Raw genomic sequence first — 16,393 nt, forward strand, 5'->3', positions numbered from 1 at the left:
TGATGCACGATACACTACACTGTTGATATGCAAGTATCAACAACACAAACGAACAGCGAGGACGTTGAAATTTAACTCTTCCACAACCAGGAACAACAGTGAATGGGTGACGGAGATCAGATGACGGAGATCGATCTGATCTCCGTCGAAAGATCGTCAAAAGTTGAAGGCTCAAAATATATTTTCAGAAACCATGAACAATCTTCATCTCTCCTTCTCCTACACAACTTATAACATATCATTGGGCAGGCCTATACCCCACGGACAATCCTATTCATAATGTCCTCTCTCGCCGCCCAACTCCAAAACATTGCGTCCCTCGACGCTGCCCGGCTTACCTCAAAGTACGGTCAACCATCATCAAAATCATACCTCTTCCCTCCAAAAGTAGCCTCCACCCATGATCTCGACTCTATCTTCGCGCTCGCTCAGTCAGGTTTCGAGGAGCTCCTGTCTCTGGACCCAGGAATGGAAGAATTTGAGCAAGAGCTGTTCTCGGAAAAATCAAAGAGGACTGATAGGATGATGTTGAGTCAGGAGGAGAATGATGAGTTCGATGTGCTTCTCGGTAAATGTTTGAGGAGGTTGGGGAAATGGATAGGTATCATGGCTGGTGGGAAGTGCATTGAGTGGCTTGTCAGGAGATTCAGGTGAGCTACTTAAGCTGACAGACCCCTGTCTAGGAGACGAAGCTTACAATGCTCCATACAGGGTGCATGAAATGAATGCCGAGGTCTTGCTTCAAGTATTCTTACCATACCACGAATCACCCAACTTCCCTCGTATACTAGCAATTCTCACCATCCCCCAGACATCGGTCTACCATGCTCCCTTCTTCTCACTCATCAAAGGCGCTCAACCTGTCCCCCGATCGTACATTACCAACGTCATCTCTCCAGCTCGAGACAGGTCTTTACAACTGCTGAGGGATGTAGCTGGATTGGTCCATCAAGCGATCAAGGAGAAGGTGGTCCACCGAGCTTTGTTGACTTTCTGGACAGCTACCATGGTAGACCTCTTAGATGGTGCAAAGAACGGTAAAGGTGTACACGAAGGTTTGGTCAAAGTCATGGTGGAAGTTTTCGTCACTATCCTTTCTACGCCTTCTGCAGGCGAGAATGTCAATGCGGCTGTCTACCCACCTTTGGTCCTCCTCTCTCGATCCGTTACTCTCACCGACGAAGCTTTCCAAGCCATCGTATCGTCCATACTTACACCTCACAGTGGTGCCAACGCCTCTCAACGGATGCTCACTCTTCTTGTAATACTTAATGATCGACCTGGATATACCGCAGGATTAGGTGATCATGCATCTCAGCATCTTTCGAAAATCAAACAGCTTGACCAGATTTTAGTCGCCGCTTTCGAGAAGTATGGTTTCGAGACAGCCATGAAGGCTGTTGTTGGTGTAATACTGGAAGAACCTGAATCGCATTTCAAGACCATCCGAGCTGTGCTAGAATATCGGGAATTGCCTAAATCTATCGCTAAAATCGCCGCAACCGCCTTACTCAGACTTGGATCAAGTGAAGATTCATCGGAAGACACCAAGGATCTCTGCAAGTCCTTGTTGGTCAATTTACGGGAACGACACCCAGCCATTGTGGATTCCGTTTATGTCGAAACTTCAGCAACGGCTCGAATCGACCATCAGCTCGTTCAAAAGCCTGCCGATGAAACTGCTTTCCTCAACATATATGCTGCGGACGTTTCCAGTAGAATACAAGGTATCAAGGAAGTTATGGAACTTCAAGAATCGGGATCTCAAGATGAATCGACTGTCTCTGCTCTTGTCGCTAGATTGGGAGATACCGAGGAATCTGTCATTCAAGCGATATACGAAGATCCCGAACAACTCTTGGAAATCACCTTTGTTGACAAGTACATTACTGGCGTCAAACCGACTTTCTGGAACGCATCACCCAAACCCATAATTATTGGGTATCACCTCAATTACATCGCCAACACCCTTCTTACAGATAAAGTCACAGGGAAGTATCCAAATGCCGGGAGACAGATCTTCCGAGAATTGCTATTTCCTTGTCTCCTTTCAACCGAGAAGAAGTCAGCTTTATCCAAGAACGAGGTAACTAAGGTGTTTGGTGGGGATTTTAAGGGGATTGAAATGCTTAGTAAAATTGGTCCTGAGATCGCCAAAGCTAAATCAGAAGATGGAGCGAAGTCAAACGTGCTTATTGCAACTGCTTTAGCCAGTGAGTACCCCTTCTCCTCCGCTGTGATATCCCTTGTCTCCGCTTGCGCAAATGATTATATTTAGAAGTCGCGACTGGTAATCTCGCTCTTTTCTTTATGAAAAGTGGCGAGATGCCATAATATGTGCTACAGACTTCATGCACCACCCTCTGATGCGCTCATCCTTCAGCATGATCTCGACCCCGTCTAGAAAGGAACTTTCGCTGATCCGCGTACTCAGACGCTATTGTAGCTTCGACTCATTTCGACCAGGATATCGGATACATCATTTCACAGCTTGATTCGACTCACGCTTCAGCCAGACTTCTGGCCCACCTGGTTCTCGCTCAACTCATCGTTACTTTGAAGGGCGATCAGCAGGTCTCGGTAGCTTACCGAACACTACAACATATCAAGCCTAGACAAAACGTCTCACTCAGAGATATCGATAACGCCGAAGACCATCTCTCGACCCCGTTCATTGACGCCGCCTACAAGAAGCCTCAAGAAGCTCGCACGACCCAAAGAGCTGTTCTCTCTCTTTTGGCAGCCATGAACAAAATTTGGAGGCCCACAACTCATCTCACATGGTTGCAAGGCGAAAAGACGCCCAGCAACGATGTCTCTTCTTACAAGCCGTTCGCTCAAGAAGTATATCAATGGACCAACACCGGAACGCTGCCTACTCCCCTTGCACAAAACCTCTTGCGATCGCTTTTCGCTCAGCTCGGAGAAGATGCTTTACTATTCTTTGCATCAATCTGGACCAGCCAGTCTTCCGCCGCTTTGAGAACAGCCTCGCTTCGACATGCTCTCGCTTTCGTTTCCGCTTATTCAGGTATGAAGACTCAGCAAGGCATCGATTTCCAAATTATGGTACCTTCTGTGCTGTTCGCTTTGCAAGATCCCGAGAAGGCTGTGCGATCGGCTGCCGTCGATCTGATCAAGGCTATGACTGCTAATGCTCAGTCAAGTGAAAATATATACGCTTTGGATAGTGTCTATGGCGATCGATCAGGTGAGCTCGCTTCTATATTGTGCTGGGCGCTATGCTGACCCATTCGAGCAGATTCCGTACAACTCCTGAAACCCTCTGACCGAAAGAAATACCTCGATGTGCTTATCGAAGCAGGAGATGATTTGATAGTGGATCAAACCCGATTACAAATTATCCATTCAGCTGCTCTAGTAATAGTGCATGGGAAAAACAAAAAGGAGACTGCGTGAGTGTTTCCCGAGCTATATTTGATGTTCGCTGACGATTATACAGTCATCGAAGGGCTGTCCTTGGTTGCTTGATCTCCCACGTAATCTCTTATCGATCTATCCGAGAAAGACTTATTCTCCTCCGGCTCATCGCCAACGTTCACGACCATACTATACTTCGAGGACTGCTGCCTCTCCTCACCGCTTTAGGAGACGCCAAGGATGAGGAAACCGCTTGGCTTCATAGTCTCCCCACCGAAGACAGAAGGGAATATCTCGCTTTGCTCTTCTCGACCTTCAGGAAAGAGAGCGTCAACGTACTTGCTGATGAGCAATCGGGAGCTTGGGAGTTCCTACTTGCAAGTTTGGACGGCGGAAGATCTTCTGGTGAGCTACATGGTATGGGTTTCTTATGATCGTAGCTGACATTGTCTACAGCCTTATATGGTCAACTACGAGAACTGGCGCTTCAGCGCATGGTCGACGGAGTATTCACTGCTCTCGCTTCTAACCAGAAAATCGAATATTTCATGGCCCTCATTCAGTCCTTACATGCTCTACCCAGCGAAGAATCACTTGCTACCTCTAAGATTCTGGAACAGTTTGATCTGGATACCGCAAGTATCGTGGAAATCATCGAACATCTTTCCGAGCCGTTGGAAACGACCGTGCACAGAAAGAAACAACGTCAAGACGAAGTTGACGATGATAAGCCTACTACCGCTGTGCTGGACCTCACTGTCCTCATCGAATCTAGAGATTGGAAGGCTTTACCTGGGGATGCTACTCTTGTCGCTTCGCTCATGTCGATCTTGTCTTCGTTACTCGCTAAGAGACAGGTTATCACCCAGGGTGTGGATTACTTGGAACAAGAAGTACTTGCTGCTATCTTGGCTTTGGTGGAGAAGATCGAAGATCCTCAAGAGATTGGAAGGGCTCATGTTGGGATTGAAGTTATCATCAAGGTCATCAGGGGTGAGTGTGCTGTTGCGTTTGCTGCTGTGTTATTTTGTTTGGCAGATAGCTGATGTTTGCGTACAATGTATAACAGCCTCGACTAATCCTCGGACTTCTCAACGAGCATTGTTGGTGGCTTCCGAACTTGCCCGACTCATACCTGAAGCTGTCTTGCATAACGTCATGCCTATTTTCACATTCATGGGTGCAAGCGATTTCCAGAGGGATGATGCGTACAGCTTTGGCGTCGTTGAAAAGGTATGTCTTTTGTCAATGCCTATAACATCAATGAGGCGATAAGCTGACGTCGTATGACGTTTCAGACTGTATCTAGGATAGTTCCTGTGATGACCAAGTCATTGAAGGAGAAAGCTGAGAACACTCTTGATCTGTACAACGGTAAGCTCATATGTAGTACGCTGCGATCTGTCCCATGAAGCTGATCCTATTTGTTTTATACAGAATCGTTGACGTTCTTGAGCATTTTCACGGATATGGCTGGTCGATTACCCAAACATCGGACATTACCGTGAGTCGTCCCACCTTCTAGAGGTACTATTCGACAGTGTGACTGACTTGTAATACAGATTCTTCGTGCATCTGGTCAAGTCCCTAGGGCCCGCCGACTTCCTTGCACCCATCTGTATGCTTCTTGTCGACCGAGCTACTACTAAAGCTGGCAGATCTGGAAACCCCGTTTCAGTCGTTCTCGAACTGCCTGCTGGGTTAGCAGGGGCTTTCGACATTCCAGTCAGAACGGAGGTGCTCTCCGAGGTCGTATCAGAGCTGGCTAGGTTGATTGGTGATCTGTCACAGACTGAGAAAGAGGCGTTCCTCAGCAGGACCATTGGCGAGAACGACTCCTCTGATCGATCAATCAGACAAATCAACCATCTCCTCACTTTCACTCTTGCTCTCATTGAACAACTTCATGGCAAGCCATGTACACAGACTACCGTTCAATCAGTGGTACAAAACCTCATCCGACTTGCTGCTAAGGTCTCTCAACCTGTTTTGGCATCGACCGATATCCCCAGGAATATCCAAGCTGCCCTTGGAGGATCAATGCAATTGCTGTCTGCGGAGAACTTCTTGGGTATCGTCTTGCGACTCATCATCGAAGGAACTGAGCAGGTAAGCTTAAGATGCTATATTGTGTACAGTGCTATAGCTTATCTCTCACTCATAGGACGTCATCATGGCTCTCAACACTTTCTCAGAGAGAGTCCCACTCATCAGGTCAGACATCCGAGCTCAATGTTCCAAAGTCATCGGCGACATCATCAAGAAAGCTTCTACACTTTTTGGTACCATATCATCCAGCACCAAAGCTGCTCTCACTGCTATCAAGACAGTTGCGACCACCGCTCTACCTGTTGAAGATGGTCCTCTTTCATCTGTTGTGCCTGCTATCGTAGGTGCTGTCAGCAAGATGGGCGAATCAGCAAACATCGTTGGCGGCTTGGAACTTGTTGAAGTGCTTGTTCGACATCTCAACTCTAGGGTCATTCCTTACATTCAATCTATCATCACCTTATCGCTCACACTCATCACTTCGCCTAAATCTATCTCTTCGAGCGTCAAGTCCTCCTTCTCAGTGCTTTCATCCTTGCTGGAAGTTGTATCGACATTCATATCCTCCAAGCAGCTCACATCAATAATCAAGACCACCATCGAACACCGATCCAAGGATTCATCAATCACCTCGAAAGTGTCCACCACAATCTCCAGGAGAATCAGGACCAAAGCTTTGTTCCCTGTTTTGATGGATCTGTGGAAGACCACTCAGAACGATGAGAATGAGGAGACAATCAAAGGGTTCTTTGATCTATTGAGATTGACACTTAAGAATGCCGCTAGGGATGAGTTGCCTGGAATGATGAAGAATGTGTTTGCGTTTTTCCTGGACGTTTTTGATCTGAGGCATAGATTACAGCTTAGGCAGGTTGATGCTGCTGTAAGTAGATCGGACTTCACACTCTTGCATCTTGGGGATAGTGCTGATCATATGTGACTTTGTAGACCATCAACGATATTGAGGAATCTGCGATTGGGTCGTTCTTGGAGTTGGTGACCAAATTGAATGAGGCTACTTTCAAACCCTTGTTCATTAGGTTATACGATTGGGCGGTAATTGATCTTGCTGAGGGTAAAGGTGAGTTGGGCTTCTAAATCTGGCCAGATACACCATTGATGGAGGGCTGATGGATGTCCGTGTATTTCAGCCATTGATGACGGTCGATTGGTGGAGAGAAAGATTGTTTTGTTACATGTCATGATGGGATTATTGATCAAGTTCAAGGTAAGTTATGAGCCCTCCTAGTCGTAATAAGCTTGCACGGATTTGGCTAATCGCATTTTACTGTAGAACCTCCTCTCGCCCTACATCGCCACTCTCCTACCGCACATCCAAGAACTTCTCCCAGCCTATGCCGAAGGATTCATCAAAGATCAACCACTCCATACATTACTATTGGACGTCTTAGGCAAATCATTCGAAGTTGACGAAGGAGCCTACTGGACCGACCAACTATATCTTCAAATCTTACCAAACTTGATCAAACAGATACCCCTTTTCCCTCCTTCTTCCACCTCTTCTGATGAGGAACCAGCGATCTCAAGGTGTCTAGCCAACCTGGCAGGATCGACCACCTCCGAGAATGTCTTACGTCGATTGAACACCTCCATATGCCTCATGACCCGTTCGGACGATATCAAAACTCGTATTTCCGCTTTGAAGGTCATGGATAAAGTATGGGAGAAACAGATGGACGAATTGATAAGTTTCGTTCCTGAGACTGTATCTGAGTTTTTGGCGGAGCTTTTGGAGGATGAGTCAAAGGATGTTGAGGTGCTTGCTAGGGCTGTACTGGGGAGGATAGAGAGGATTACGGGGAGCTTGAAAGAGTATTTGGAGTAGGAGTAGGGTGTTTGGTTTGTACAGGATGCATATTTGTCATGACTGCTTATGGTGCCAAAAAGATCAAGGATGATATAACTTCGATGCTCATTCGAAATTCTCAATCCTCCTGATATGTTCTCTCCAAAGCATGCTATCCCCATCTACGGCCATAGAATCTTGAAAACGCCGCATCCCGTTAGCTCTGCGCAGCTCAAGTTGGGTATCGCTCGGTTAGTACCAAAGTGGGGGACCATCTGGGAATCCCGAGTGCTGTAGTTTAGTTTTTGCTCGTCCACTATTACGCTGTGTGTGTACAAACAAACCGATGAAATTTGCTCGATCTCGGTGATACCTTGAGGATGATTCGCTCACTACGTACATGGATTCACGAATACCAACGTAAGACTAATCTGTGAACCCCTCGCTTCTCCTTCGTTGGGACTGCACTCATCCAACGCATGAATACCAGTCGCATAATATATATACACACAGATATGGTACAAAGTCAACATACACAAAACTTCTCCAAACCCAATGCTAGATCAGCCTATCTTTAGCCTCACCCACCAATCCCTTCTTCCTCCTTCCCACCCTGTTTAACACCAACACTAGCAGGCGGTTTATACTGCCCGAAACCCTTGGCTTCATATAGCAGATCCGTCCTAATCACATATTTGATACCTCCTTTTCCTACTGCTGAACCTTCATGTAAGAGGGAGCCGGTAGTATCTCCGTGTGCTATAACGACATCAAACAATCAATGCCATTTCCCTTTTGATTACCACTAAAATACTAAAATACAGAGTGGCCGGGAAGTACTCTGGGAGGGAAAGACTCACGGAAACACAGGACCGCACCCTGTATAGGTCTGACACTATGAGCCTCCATCACTCCGATCTTGTCAGAGGGTAGGAAGAACGTCGTGCATCCTGTATCTTTGGGTATATCTCCTTCGCCGTTTAGGTAGACTAGGAGGGTGTATCGGGACCATAAGGGGTCATCGGGAGGGGATGAGCTAGCATTATACAGTAATCAGTATCTGGAAAAGAATTGTGCGAGAGCAATACCAGCTGGAAGAGAGGGATGTTGGGCTGCACTCACTCATGTAAGTATTCACCAGTCTCAGGATGTAACCCGGCAGCAGGCCATGCACCATCGATATGAGGCTAGTAGGAGGGACTCCGAGCATTAGCTATCCAGTATATCCACTTGGGACGGTAGATCACACATACCCTATACAGCTGGTTCTCGGTATACTGATAGACCCTAAATCTAGCATTGATGCCTCTCACTTTACCTCCGCCATTCCCATCTACGCTGATAGGTGCATGAGCAGGGACGAAGGGCAGTATGGAGGAGTAGAAGTGGTCGAGGAATGAGGAGTCGGATAACCAGACAAAGTTTTTGGCCAGGATCTGGAGATTGGAAGGTGAATAGTCAAGTCATGAATCAGCAAAGCCCAAATAACATGGTAGATAACGTCAATGTGTGAAACACGAACCCCTACCTGAGGCAAAATGAGCAAAAGGAGCGAAGAAGAGACTCCAAGGATACTCACAGAAGTCTTATTGATAGCCGAACCACTCTTCGCCTCATCCTTCTCCCAACCTATCGCCTCTGCCGCCTTGACTATCTGTAAACACTCCTCAGGGGTGAAAACGTCCAGCACCACGAAAGCCCCAGGAACATCTGGTACATCCACTTTAGTAGGTTTCTTCCTCTCGTTGACAGGTGCAAGAGAGATGGCACCAGGGGAAGAGCCGTGGACTGTTGAATCGTATAGGTTGGGTGGTTTTCGGTCGGCAGCTTTTAGGTGATGGACTGGTCGGAAGTTTGGGTATGGGGATGGAGGGGGAGTGTCTGGAAAATATAGCAATGTCAGTTCAGATTTTAGGGTCGACCATCACTGTTCTGTCATCAAGAGTTAAGGGCCGTAGACATACCAAACAGCTTCCCATCCTTTATTAATCCCCATATCTGTATCTCTTCATTATCCTCCCTAGCTTTAAATATCTGTTTTCTGGTTATGATACCACCCATATCTATCCCATCTACCACATTCCCATTCTTACTACAACTACTTTCTGTTCCACTCGTACCTAGCACCTTCTGGTCCACTGGTACAGCGGGTGTATGAGACATATTGGCGATCCTCAAGATCATATCGAGACATTTCAATGCCTCTGGATCACCTGGACTTCCATCCTCTTGACTCGTCGCATCGCATTCCCTCACCCATCGTTGTAGTGCGCCGAGTTTGGGAGTGAGCTTACGAGTGTACATCTCGAAGAGGTGGATGAGGGCATCGGTGAAGCGGTAGTCTGAGAGCGCTGTTGAGATCTTCGATGTGAGTGATGTGCCTATCCACGAAATCACGTTAGCATGGTGAGTAGTTTATCGCTAGACCATTTCAAGCAGATGGTGTATGATTGGCAGGTATACTGCTCACCTAATCCACTTCCCTCTACCATAACCCTATACAACTCATGTACCCTCCTCCTCAAGTCTTTCATCTCCTTCCCTGATAGTTCCTCTGGAAACTCGCATAACGTCTCGAGCACATTGACCGTACATTCCAAATCCTCTGAATCGATCAACGAGGTCGAACCTGATGGAGACTCGCTAGGCGGAGTAGGTAGCTTTGATGGCTGAGGAGGAGCGACGATCGCTGTTCGCTTTCGTTTGTTATTCTTTCCCATTGTTGCGGTAGCCTGTGACGTCTGCTGCTCAGCGTTGGGCTGTATTGTACTCTATGATTGACAAGCAATTACTCTTTTGACCTCGGATGAGAGAGAGATCTTGAAAAAATCCAAGAATACGGTTAATCCAACTCTCTTCCAACCGGACATCTCCGCATCTTAGGGAGACAATGATGTGGCATTATGGTGGATGGCACAGTCAGTATCAATTCCTTCCAATGCTTAATTCGTGTTGTGTTCCAGCCACCCCCTTTAAATCCAACTACTGTAAATCAGGCAGTTTACCCGAGGAGTAACACAAGGAAATAAGGAACGCACTGATCAGTTACTGTTCCAGGGGTTAATACGCGTTTTGACGTTGTCTGTTTTGACTTTGTGTGCTTTAGTTGCATTTGATTTTCATCTGGAGGCGTATGGTGATGGTCTGTGGGATGGGATGGGATATAACAATGTATAGAGGTAGATAGAGGATGCATTGATCTCTTCATTCAACCTCCTTCCTCTTCATATCAATCTTTTCTCTTCCCCATCTCCTTGTTACTTGTTACTTCGCTGAGCGAGCACCTACCTCTTCATAAACATTTACTAGAGTACTTTTATATCCTGGTGATATACATTCTTAGTATCTTATAACCAAGCAACCACCCCACCCCCTTGCGTAGATCGCAACCAATAATTACTATCTTGATCTTGGAAATCACTCATATCAAAATGTACACTTCAACCCTCCTCTACCTCCTTCCCCTCCTATCCCTATCTCTACCCAGCTCAGCAGCTGGTGGACCCACCCCTCGAGAGATATACGAAGCTGCCTCGAAACGTGCCCTCCCCTCACGGGACGATACAGACTCACACGGACATGGGAAGTACAACGCCCTGCTCAACACACATGGACATGGTCATGTAGGTAGAAGATCACATGGTGGTGGATTAGATGGAAAGAAATTGGTTAGGAGGAAGAAGGTCAAGGCGAAGAGGGCTGGTACTACTTGTCGAGTCTCATCGGCCGCTTCGGACTCCACCGCTACTGCCACCGCGACGATACCCGCTCAACAAAACAATGCTATCCCCAAATCATCCTCTTCTTCTTCATCATCAGCTTACGAACAAGAAACCGAGACCGCCTATCCCACGATGTCATCTTCATCCACAAATGAGTGGCAAAGCTCAGCCGCGGCTTCTTCCACTTCTACATCGCAACAGGCCGAGTCTACTTCTTCTTCTTCTTCCTCTTCTTCCAGTTTATTCCCCTGGGGCACAGGTAGTGCGAGCTGGACGACCTCGTCAGGTGGATTATCATGTGAGTTGGGATCTTGTCCTTGACTGCACTTCTATCATACATCGTATCCTCTTCAATCATCCTCCATCATCGTCATCACATAATACATAGAACACACACTAATACCACCGTCTGTCCACCCAACAGTCGAATCCGCCCTCAAACCCCTAACAGCCGGTAAACTGCCCTCCCACGGCACCGCGCCCGACGGGTCCGATTCGCTCGTCGCAAACTTCCCAGCGGGGACAGTCGGCATCTCCTCGGCGGGATTCTCATTCTACACCTCCGGAGCGCACCAGGGCGTCCAAGTCGACCAAGCAAAAGAAGTATCATTCTCTTACTCTGTCTACCTCGCCGACGGATTCAACTTTGTCAAAGGTGGAAAGTTCCCTGGCCTATACGGTGGAACTTCGCTAGAACAGGCCAAGAGCTGTTCAGGAGGAAGACAGGACAGTAGAGATTCATGTTTCTCTGCTAGACTTATGTGGAGGACCAACGCCCAGGGGGAGATCTACGATTATTTGCCTGTACCTTACACGAACACCGATACGGGGTACGGGGAGTCGATCCAGCGTGGAGCATACGACTGGGCCACCGGACGATGGACCACGGTCGCTATGCGGGTGAAGTTGAATGATGTGGGGCAAGCCAATGGGGAACAGGAGTTGGTTGTTGATGGACATTCTGTTATTTCGTTGAAGGATGTGACGTTTGCTACGTCGGAGGGGACAAAGATTTATGGTATTATGGCGCAGACTTTCTTTGTGAGTTTGAGTTTGAGTTGTATTTTGCTTCTCACCATAAGCTCATTACGTTTATTTCTTTCTTCGTCACTTTATATATTAAACCATGTTGATTGAGGACACATCGCTGATTCTGTTTATTTCGTGACGTAGGGAGGCCACACAGACGACTGGGCTTCACCAAACGATCAACAAATCTTCTTCAAGGATTGGTCGCTTGCTGTGCTTTCTTAGATTACTATTACTATCGCTGCAAAACAGGAGGGTCCGGTTACTCTCTTTGTTTGGTTTTAGTACTGTATATAGGTCAGCATATATGAGGATGTATGTATATCTATTTGACTTCACTGTAAGCGATTCTTGTGCAGATCAATGAGTGATGTGTGGGAAGACTCTGGTCAAGGGGATGTGAATAGTATGATCCCGAATTGCTCTTCTGAGACTGATGATGGTATAATGACAAATCGCATCTGAGGGAAAAGATAAGATACGATGTATCTCCTCAATCTATCAACAACAACGTATATCTCAACTATGCAAGTCACCCTTCTTCCTCGCCAAATCAACGTCTCAATCTGTATGTCGATCAGACTACTCCAATCCCAACCAATGCCTTATTCTTGGATGATAAGCTCTTCAACCTTCCAATCTTCGAACGAATTATCTACACGGCTCAGACACATCAGCTCCTGTCAACATCACCCACTGCACACTATCCCTCTCTCCCACCTAAAAGCGGAGCGAACATTTTCTCCCTTTTCTCATTATTCGGTTCTTCAGCAGCGCCTTGCTTCTGCTGTATGACACAGACTCTCGTCCCCCCCTCCTTAAATTCTTCATGAACACAAAGACACACTCACCAGGGAGATATCGCCGTATCACCAATGGGATCTTCTTAGCTGCCAGCTCCTTCAAGGCAATCTCCAAGGGGTCGGTCTCGCCTTCTACCGGGACAAGGACGGGTGCGTTCATACTATGAGGTCGATCAGGTCACAAGGTATCAGCTCCCCGTCTTCGTGTCATTTCCGGCGATTGTTCTCCCCCGTTCTTCTTCCTTCATCATCAATGGTTTGAACAGTACTACGAGAGGTCGTCCCCATCCCATCCACCTCAGCCTTGAGAGTACCCAAATCATGGTTCCATTTCCGCTGAACTACCTGTACGCTGTTTTCATGACTGTCTCGCAGGACGAACCAACCCACCTAATTTGCAATGCCCTCGTACCCAACACTCTGGCTCTCTCATACTTGGTCATATACGGTGTAGTCACCCGCACTTCGTTTGGTTTCGCAGCTTTACCCGTACGTTGTCGTTCACCATCTTGAGGGGCGTTTGATTCCTACCATAAGAGTTCCTCACGTCAGCAGTTCGTACATATCTGGTGTTACTTGAAGAGATGCGGACTCACCACAATCATCGTTTCGTCGATCTCAGCGTTCATACCTTCTTCTTCGTTACCTGCATTCTCTTCATCGTTTTCGTAGCTATATCAAGTTCAATAGTCAGGTCAGCACCCTCCATTGGTCATCATCTGATATGATCCTCTCATGTATCACTCGACTGCCAGAGGTGATCCTCCTCCGACTCGGTTTGAGATGTCCGACAACCCATTTTACTGTCCCGAGTTGGACAGTGTGCACTCGCTCGACCTCGGACACTTGTAGTCCCTTGAGACTCCCTGTGTACCATGTACCATTCCTATCTTGCTGGAATGACAGCCGCACTCACTTCAAGGTATCTGGATCGAGGTAATCCTGCTCGTAATCCCCTCCCTCGAAATCACCAGTATCCATTCGTTCGTCGTCTGACATTGTGCGTTGATTCTATTATTTGGTCTGACAGAGGCGGGGGCGAAAGAAAGATTACGTTTCGTTTCTATACAGATGAGGGTCGTGTTGGATGATGTAGAGATGTCAATTGATAGATGGATGAATGAGTGTGAAGTGAGGAAGGAGTCTTGTTCAACAAGCAAGCAAGGTTGTGTTATGGTTATGAGGTGGTAGCTGGAAAAACATTTCTCGACTGTGAAGTGATTACGTAAGTAGGATGATTCCGGTTATATCTGGTCTGATCTCTGGTTCATCTTGCCACTCTACTAACACAGTCCATCTCACATCTCTATTGCTATTCCATTCATCATTCATCGTACTCTCCGTCGAGAACAGAATCACACATATCAGTACAGGCTGCCTTACGATCAGTCAGACAAGCGTAATGCCACGCTGAGACCCCAACACCAACACGCAACGGCAAGATGCAGCTCGGTAGATATTCCGTATCTACCCTTCGACCACCCCCTATCCACTCAATCACTTTCTCAGAGGATGGGCGGTTCTTCGCTGTAGCTGGGGAAGAGGGGTACGAAGTGTGGAGGGGGTGGCCTCTTGTTCTGGTCAGGAGAAGGGGTAGGTAATTTCTTTCTCACTTATCATCCGGATCGATAATTCACCTATACGATCGTGTCTACCTCTAAGGGCACATACGGACAATTCAATATCAAGAGGTAGCTGATTCGATATCGTCTATAGTCCTACCCGGTACTCTCACCCTCGCATTACTCCTCCCTCAGTCCCCTCTACTAGTGCTTCAAGGCGGCGGAGCGAATCCACTATACCCACCTAATAAAGCTGTGATATATCATGATAAGCTGAGTATGGCAATTGCGGAAGTTGAATTTGGGTGAGTCTTGAGAGCATCGGGAACAGCTGCAATCTGTCGAAGCAGAAGCATTCTGGTCAGATGTCGCTGACGTTAATTGTGTGCTCGCAGAGAGAGAATACGAGGTATCAGAGCTCGAAAGGGGATGATATGCGTCGCGTTGTCTCGCAAGGTCACAGCGTTTGAGTATGGCCTGGACACCTCATCGCATACTGAACAACCAGGACAATCGAGAAGGAAAGATAAAGGCAAGAGTAAAGAGGTGGAAGAAGGATTCTGGTTGAGGAAATTTGGTGAATGGGAGACTGCAGAGAATGAGATGGGTATGTCGGGTAACCTCTCTCTTTGTTCCTCTTTCCCTATCTTCCCTTGTACATATCTCTGTCTATATGTTTCCATCTGATTCAATTCGATCTTGAGTTCAATCTCGTCAATCGGAAACAAACGGCTAACAAAGCTCTTCTTATACTTTAGGTCTCATGGCCCTCTCCACCTCCCCAGGCTCATCCCTCCTCGCCCTCCCAGGCCGTCAACCAGGGCATGTCCAACTAATCTCTCTACCCCCGTGTCCGCCTATACCTCCCACCTCCAACCCTTCCTCCACAGCTTTCAGAGCACCCATAATCCTAGCTCATACCCATCCGTTATCTACTCTATCATGCACGTTCAACGGATCACATATCATCACTACCTCTGAACGCGGGACGTTACTACGTATATGGGATACTACCAAGGGAAGGCTGGAGAGAGAATTACGGAGGGGGGTGGACAAGGCTGAGATGTGGGGATGTAAGTTTGAGAGTGAACGTGGGGGGAAAGGACGGGTAGTGGCGTGGAGTGATAAGGGTACTGTACATGTTTGGAAGGATGAGGAGGGTAGTAAAGCCAAGACGGAGGGGACGAGATCGTAAGTGGTCCGCCCTCAACTTACTGTGCTGTGGTGTTATACTAGAAACTACATTGATATCGATCATATACTGAACACTGGTAATTCCACACCTACAGATCAACACCTACACCATCCTCAACGCCCTCCCTCACCCACATTCTATCGCGTAATCTCCCCTTACCCAAATACTTCTCCTCGTCCCCTTCCATCGCGCAATATCACCTACCCCGCAAGAACCCACATGCAATAAGCTCAGCACTAGGCAAAGCAGGTGTGAACGTCCCTTCAATGCGGAATGACGATATCGATAATGAGGAGTCCGAACAGTTCATGGTAGGCTGGATAGACGTTGAGACTACCTCGACCTCGAGCTCTGAGGACCCGCACACGAAGGTTGAACGACGCAGTTCGGTTATATACGATTCACCTACCCCCGGAGCAGGGGGTGCACCGATGATGGGTTTGGGTGGACGGGAGGAACGAAGGTCGTTTGGGAGTGGGAGCGATAATACTTCTAGAACCGTTACTCCCCTCCCAGGGCCTGGACCTGGGAGACGAAACTCGATCACGAGGACTGTGTCGAGCAATTTCGTCAATAAATCTCAGGATAGGGATCAAGATAGACCGAAATCGAAGGTGCATACCACTATTACCCCCTCGACTAGACCGACAACGACAGAGAAACAGCTGATAGTCATCACCTACTCTGGGGATTGGTATAGACTACGTATACCTGATGAATCGTATAGCGCAGGAGAGGGAGAAGGAGAACGGGAGGAGATGAAGAGGGGAGGAAGTAAGTGCGAATTAGTGGAATATAGGAGGTTGGGAGTGGGAGGTGGGGGGTGGTAACTCTGTGGAATGGGT

The 16,393-nt window shown here is 47.5% G+C and overlaps 5 protein-coding genes across 5 annotated transcripts; 3 read left to right on the plus strand and 2 right to left on the minus strand.

Annotated features, from left to right (window-relative positions):
• Positions 1-279: 279 nt before the first annotated feature.
• I302_108894 (uncharacterized protein) lies at positions 280-7,276 on the plus strand (the record flags this gene model as incomplete). Its single annotated transcript, XM_065870753.1, has 14 exons — positions 280-650; positions 712-2,213; positions 2,435-3,211; positions 3,263-3,416; positions 3,464-3,786; positions 3,838-4,374; positions 4,451-4,614; positions 4,680-4,755; positions 4,819-4,885; positions 4,944-5,490; positions 5,546-6,313; positions 6,379-6,511; positions 6,582-6,658; positions 6,725-7,276. The coding sequence occupies 14 exons, from the start codon at positions 280-282 to the stop codon at positions 7,274-7,276; spliced, it is 6,048 nt and encodes a 2,015-aa protein (XP_065726825.1).
• Positions 7,277-7,817: 541 nt separating this feature from the next.
• Positions 7,818-9,957, minus strand: I302_108895 (uncharacterized protein; the record flags this gene model as incomplete). The annotated part of the gene is made up of 7 exons (XM_065870754.1): positions 7,818-7,996; positions 8,098-8,273; positions 8,360-8,424; positions 8,491-8,673; positions 8,817-9,118; positions 9,202-9,618; positions 9,708-9,957. The coding sequence occupies 7 exons, from the start codon at positions 9,955-9,957 to the stop codon at positions 7,818-7,820; spliced, it is 1,572 nt and encodes a 523-aa protein (XP_065726826.1).
• Positions 9,958-10,668: 711 nt separating this feature from the next.
• I302_108896 (uncharacterized protein) lies at positions 10,669-12,213 on the plus strand (the record flags this gene model as incomplete). The annotated part of the gene is made up of 3 exons (XM_019194620.1): positions 10,669-11,257; positions 11,384-12,000; positions 12,133-12,213. The coding sequence occupies 3 exons, from the start codon at positions 10,669-10,671 to the stop codon at positions 12,211-12,213; spliced, it is 1,287 nt and encodes a 428-aa protein (XP_019043456.1).
• Positions 12,214-12,593: 380 nt separating this feature from the next.
• Positions 12,594-13,790, minus strand: I302_108897 (uncharacterized protein; the record flags this gene model as incomplete). Its single annotated transcript, XM_065870755.1, has 5 exons — positions 12,594-12,643; positions 12,840-12,952; positions 13,182-13,318; positions 13,388-13,463; positions 13,708-13,790. 5 exons carry the CDS (start codon positions 13,788-13,790, stop codon positions 12,594-12,596), a joined length of 459 nt encoding a protein of 152 aa, XP_065726827.1.
• A 443-nt stretch (positions 13,791-14,233) lies between these two features.
• On the plus strand, positions 14,234-16,378 carry I302_108898 (uncharacterized protein; the record flags this gene model as incomplete). Its single annotated transcript, XM_019194622.1, has 5 exons — positions 14,234-14,384; positions 14,508-14,658; positions 14,749-14,960; positions 15,112-15,544; positions 15,643-16,378. 5 exons carry the CDS (start codon positions 14,234-14,236, stop codon positions 16,376-16,378), a joined length of 1,683 nt encoding a protein of 560 aa, XP_019043458.1.
• Between the last annotated feature and the right edge of the window lie 15 nt (positions 16,379-16,393).

The sequence above is a fragment of the Kwoniella bestiolae genome, chromosome 8, assembly GCF_000512585.2.
Source record: "Kwoniella bestiolae CBS 10118 chromosome 8, complete sequence".
Taxonomy (NCBI): Eukaryota; Fungi; Basidiomycota; class Tremellomycetes; order Tremellales; family Cryptococcaceae; genus Kwoniella; species Kwoniella bestiolae.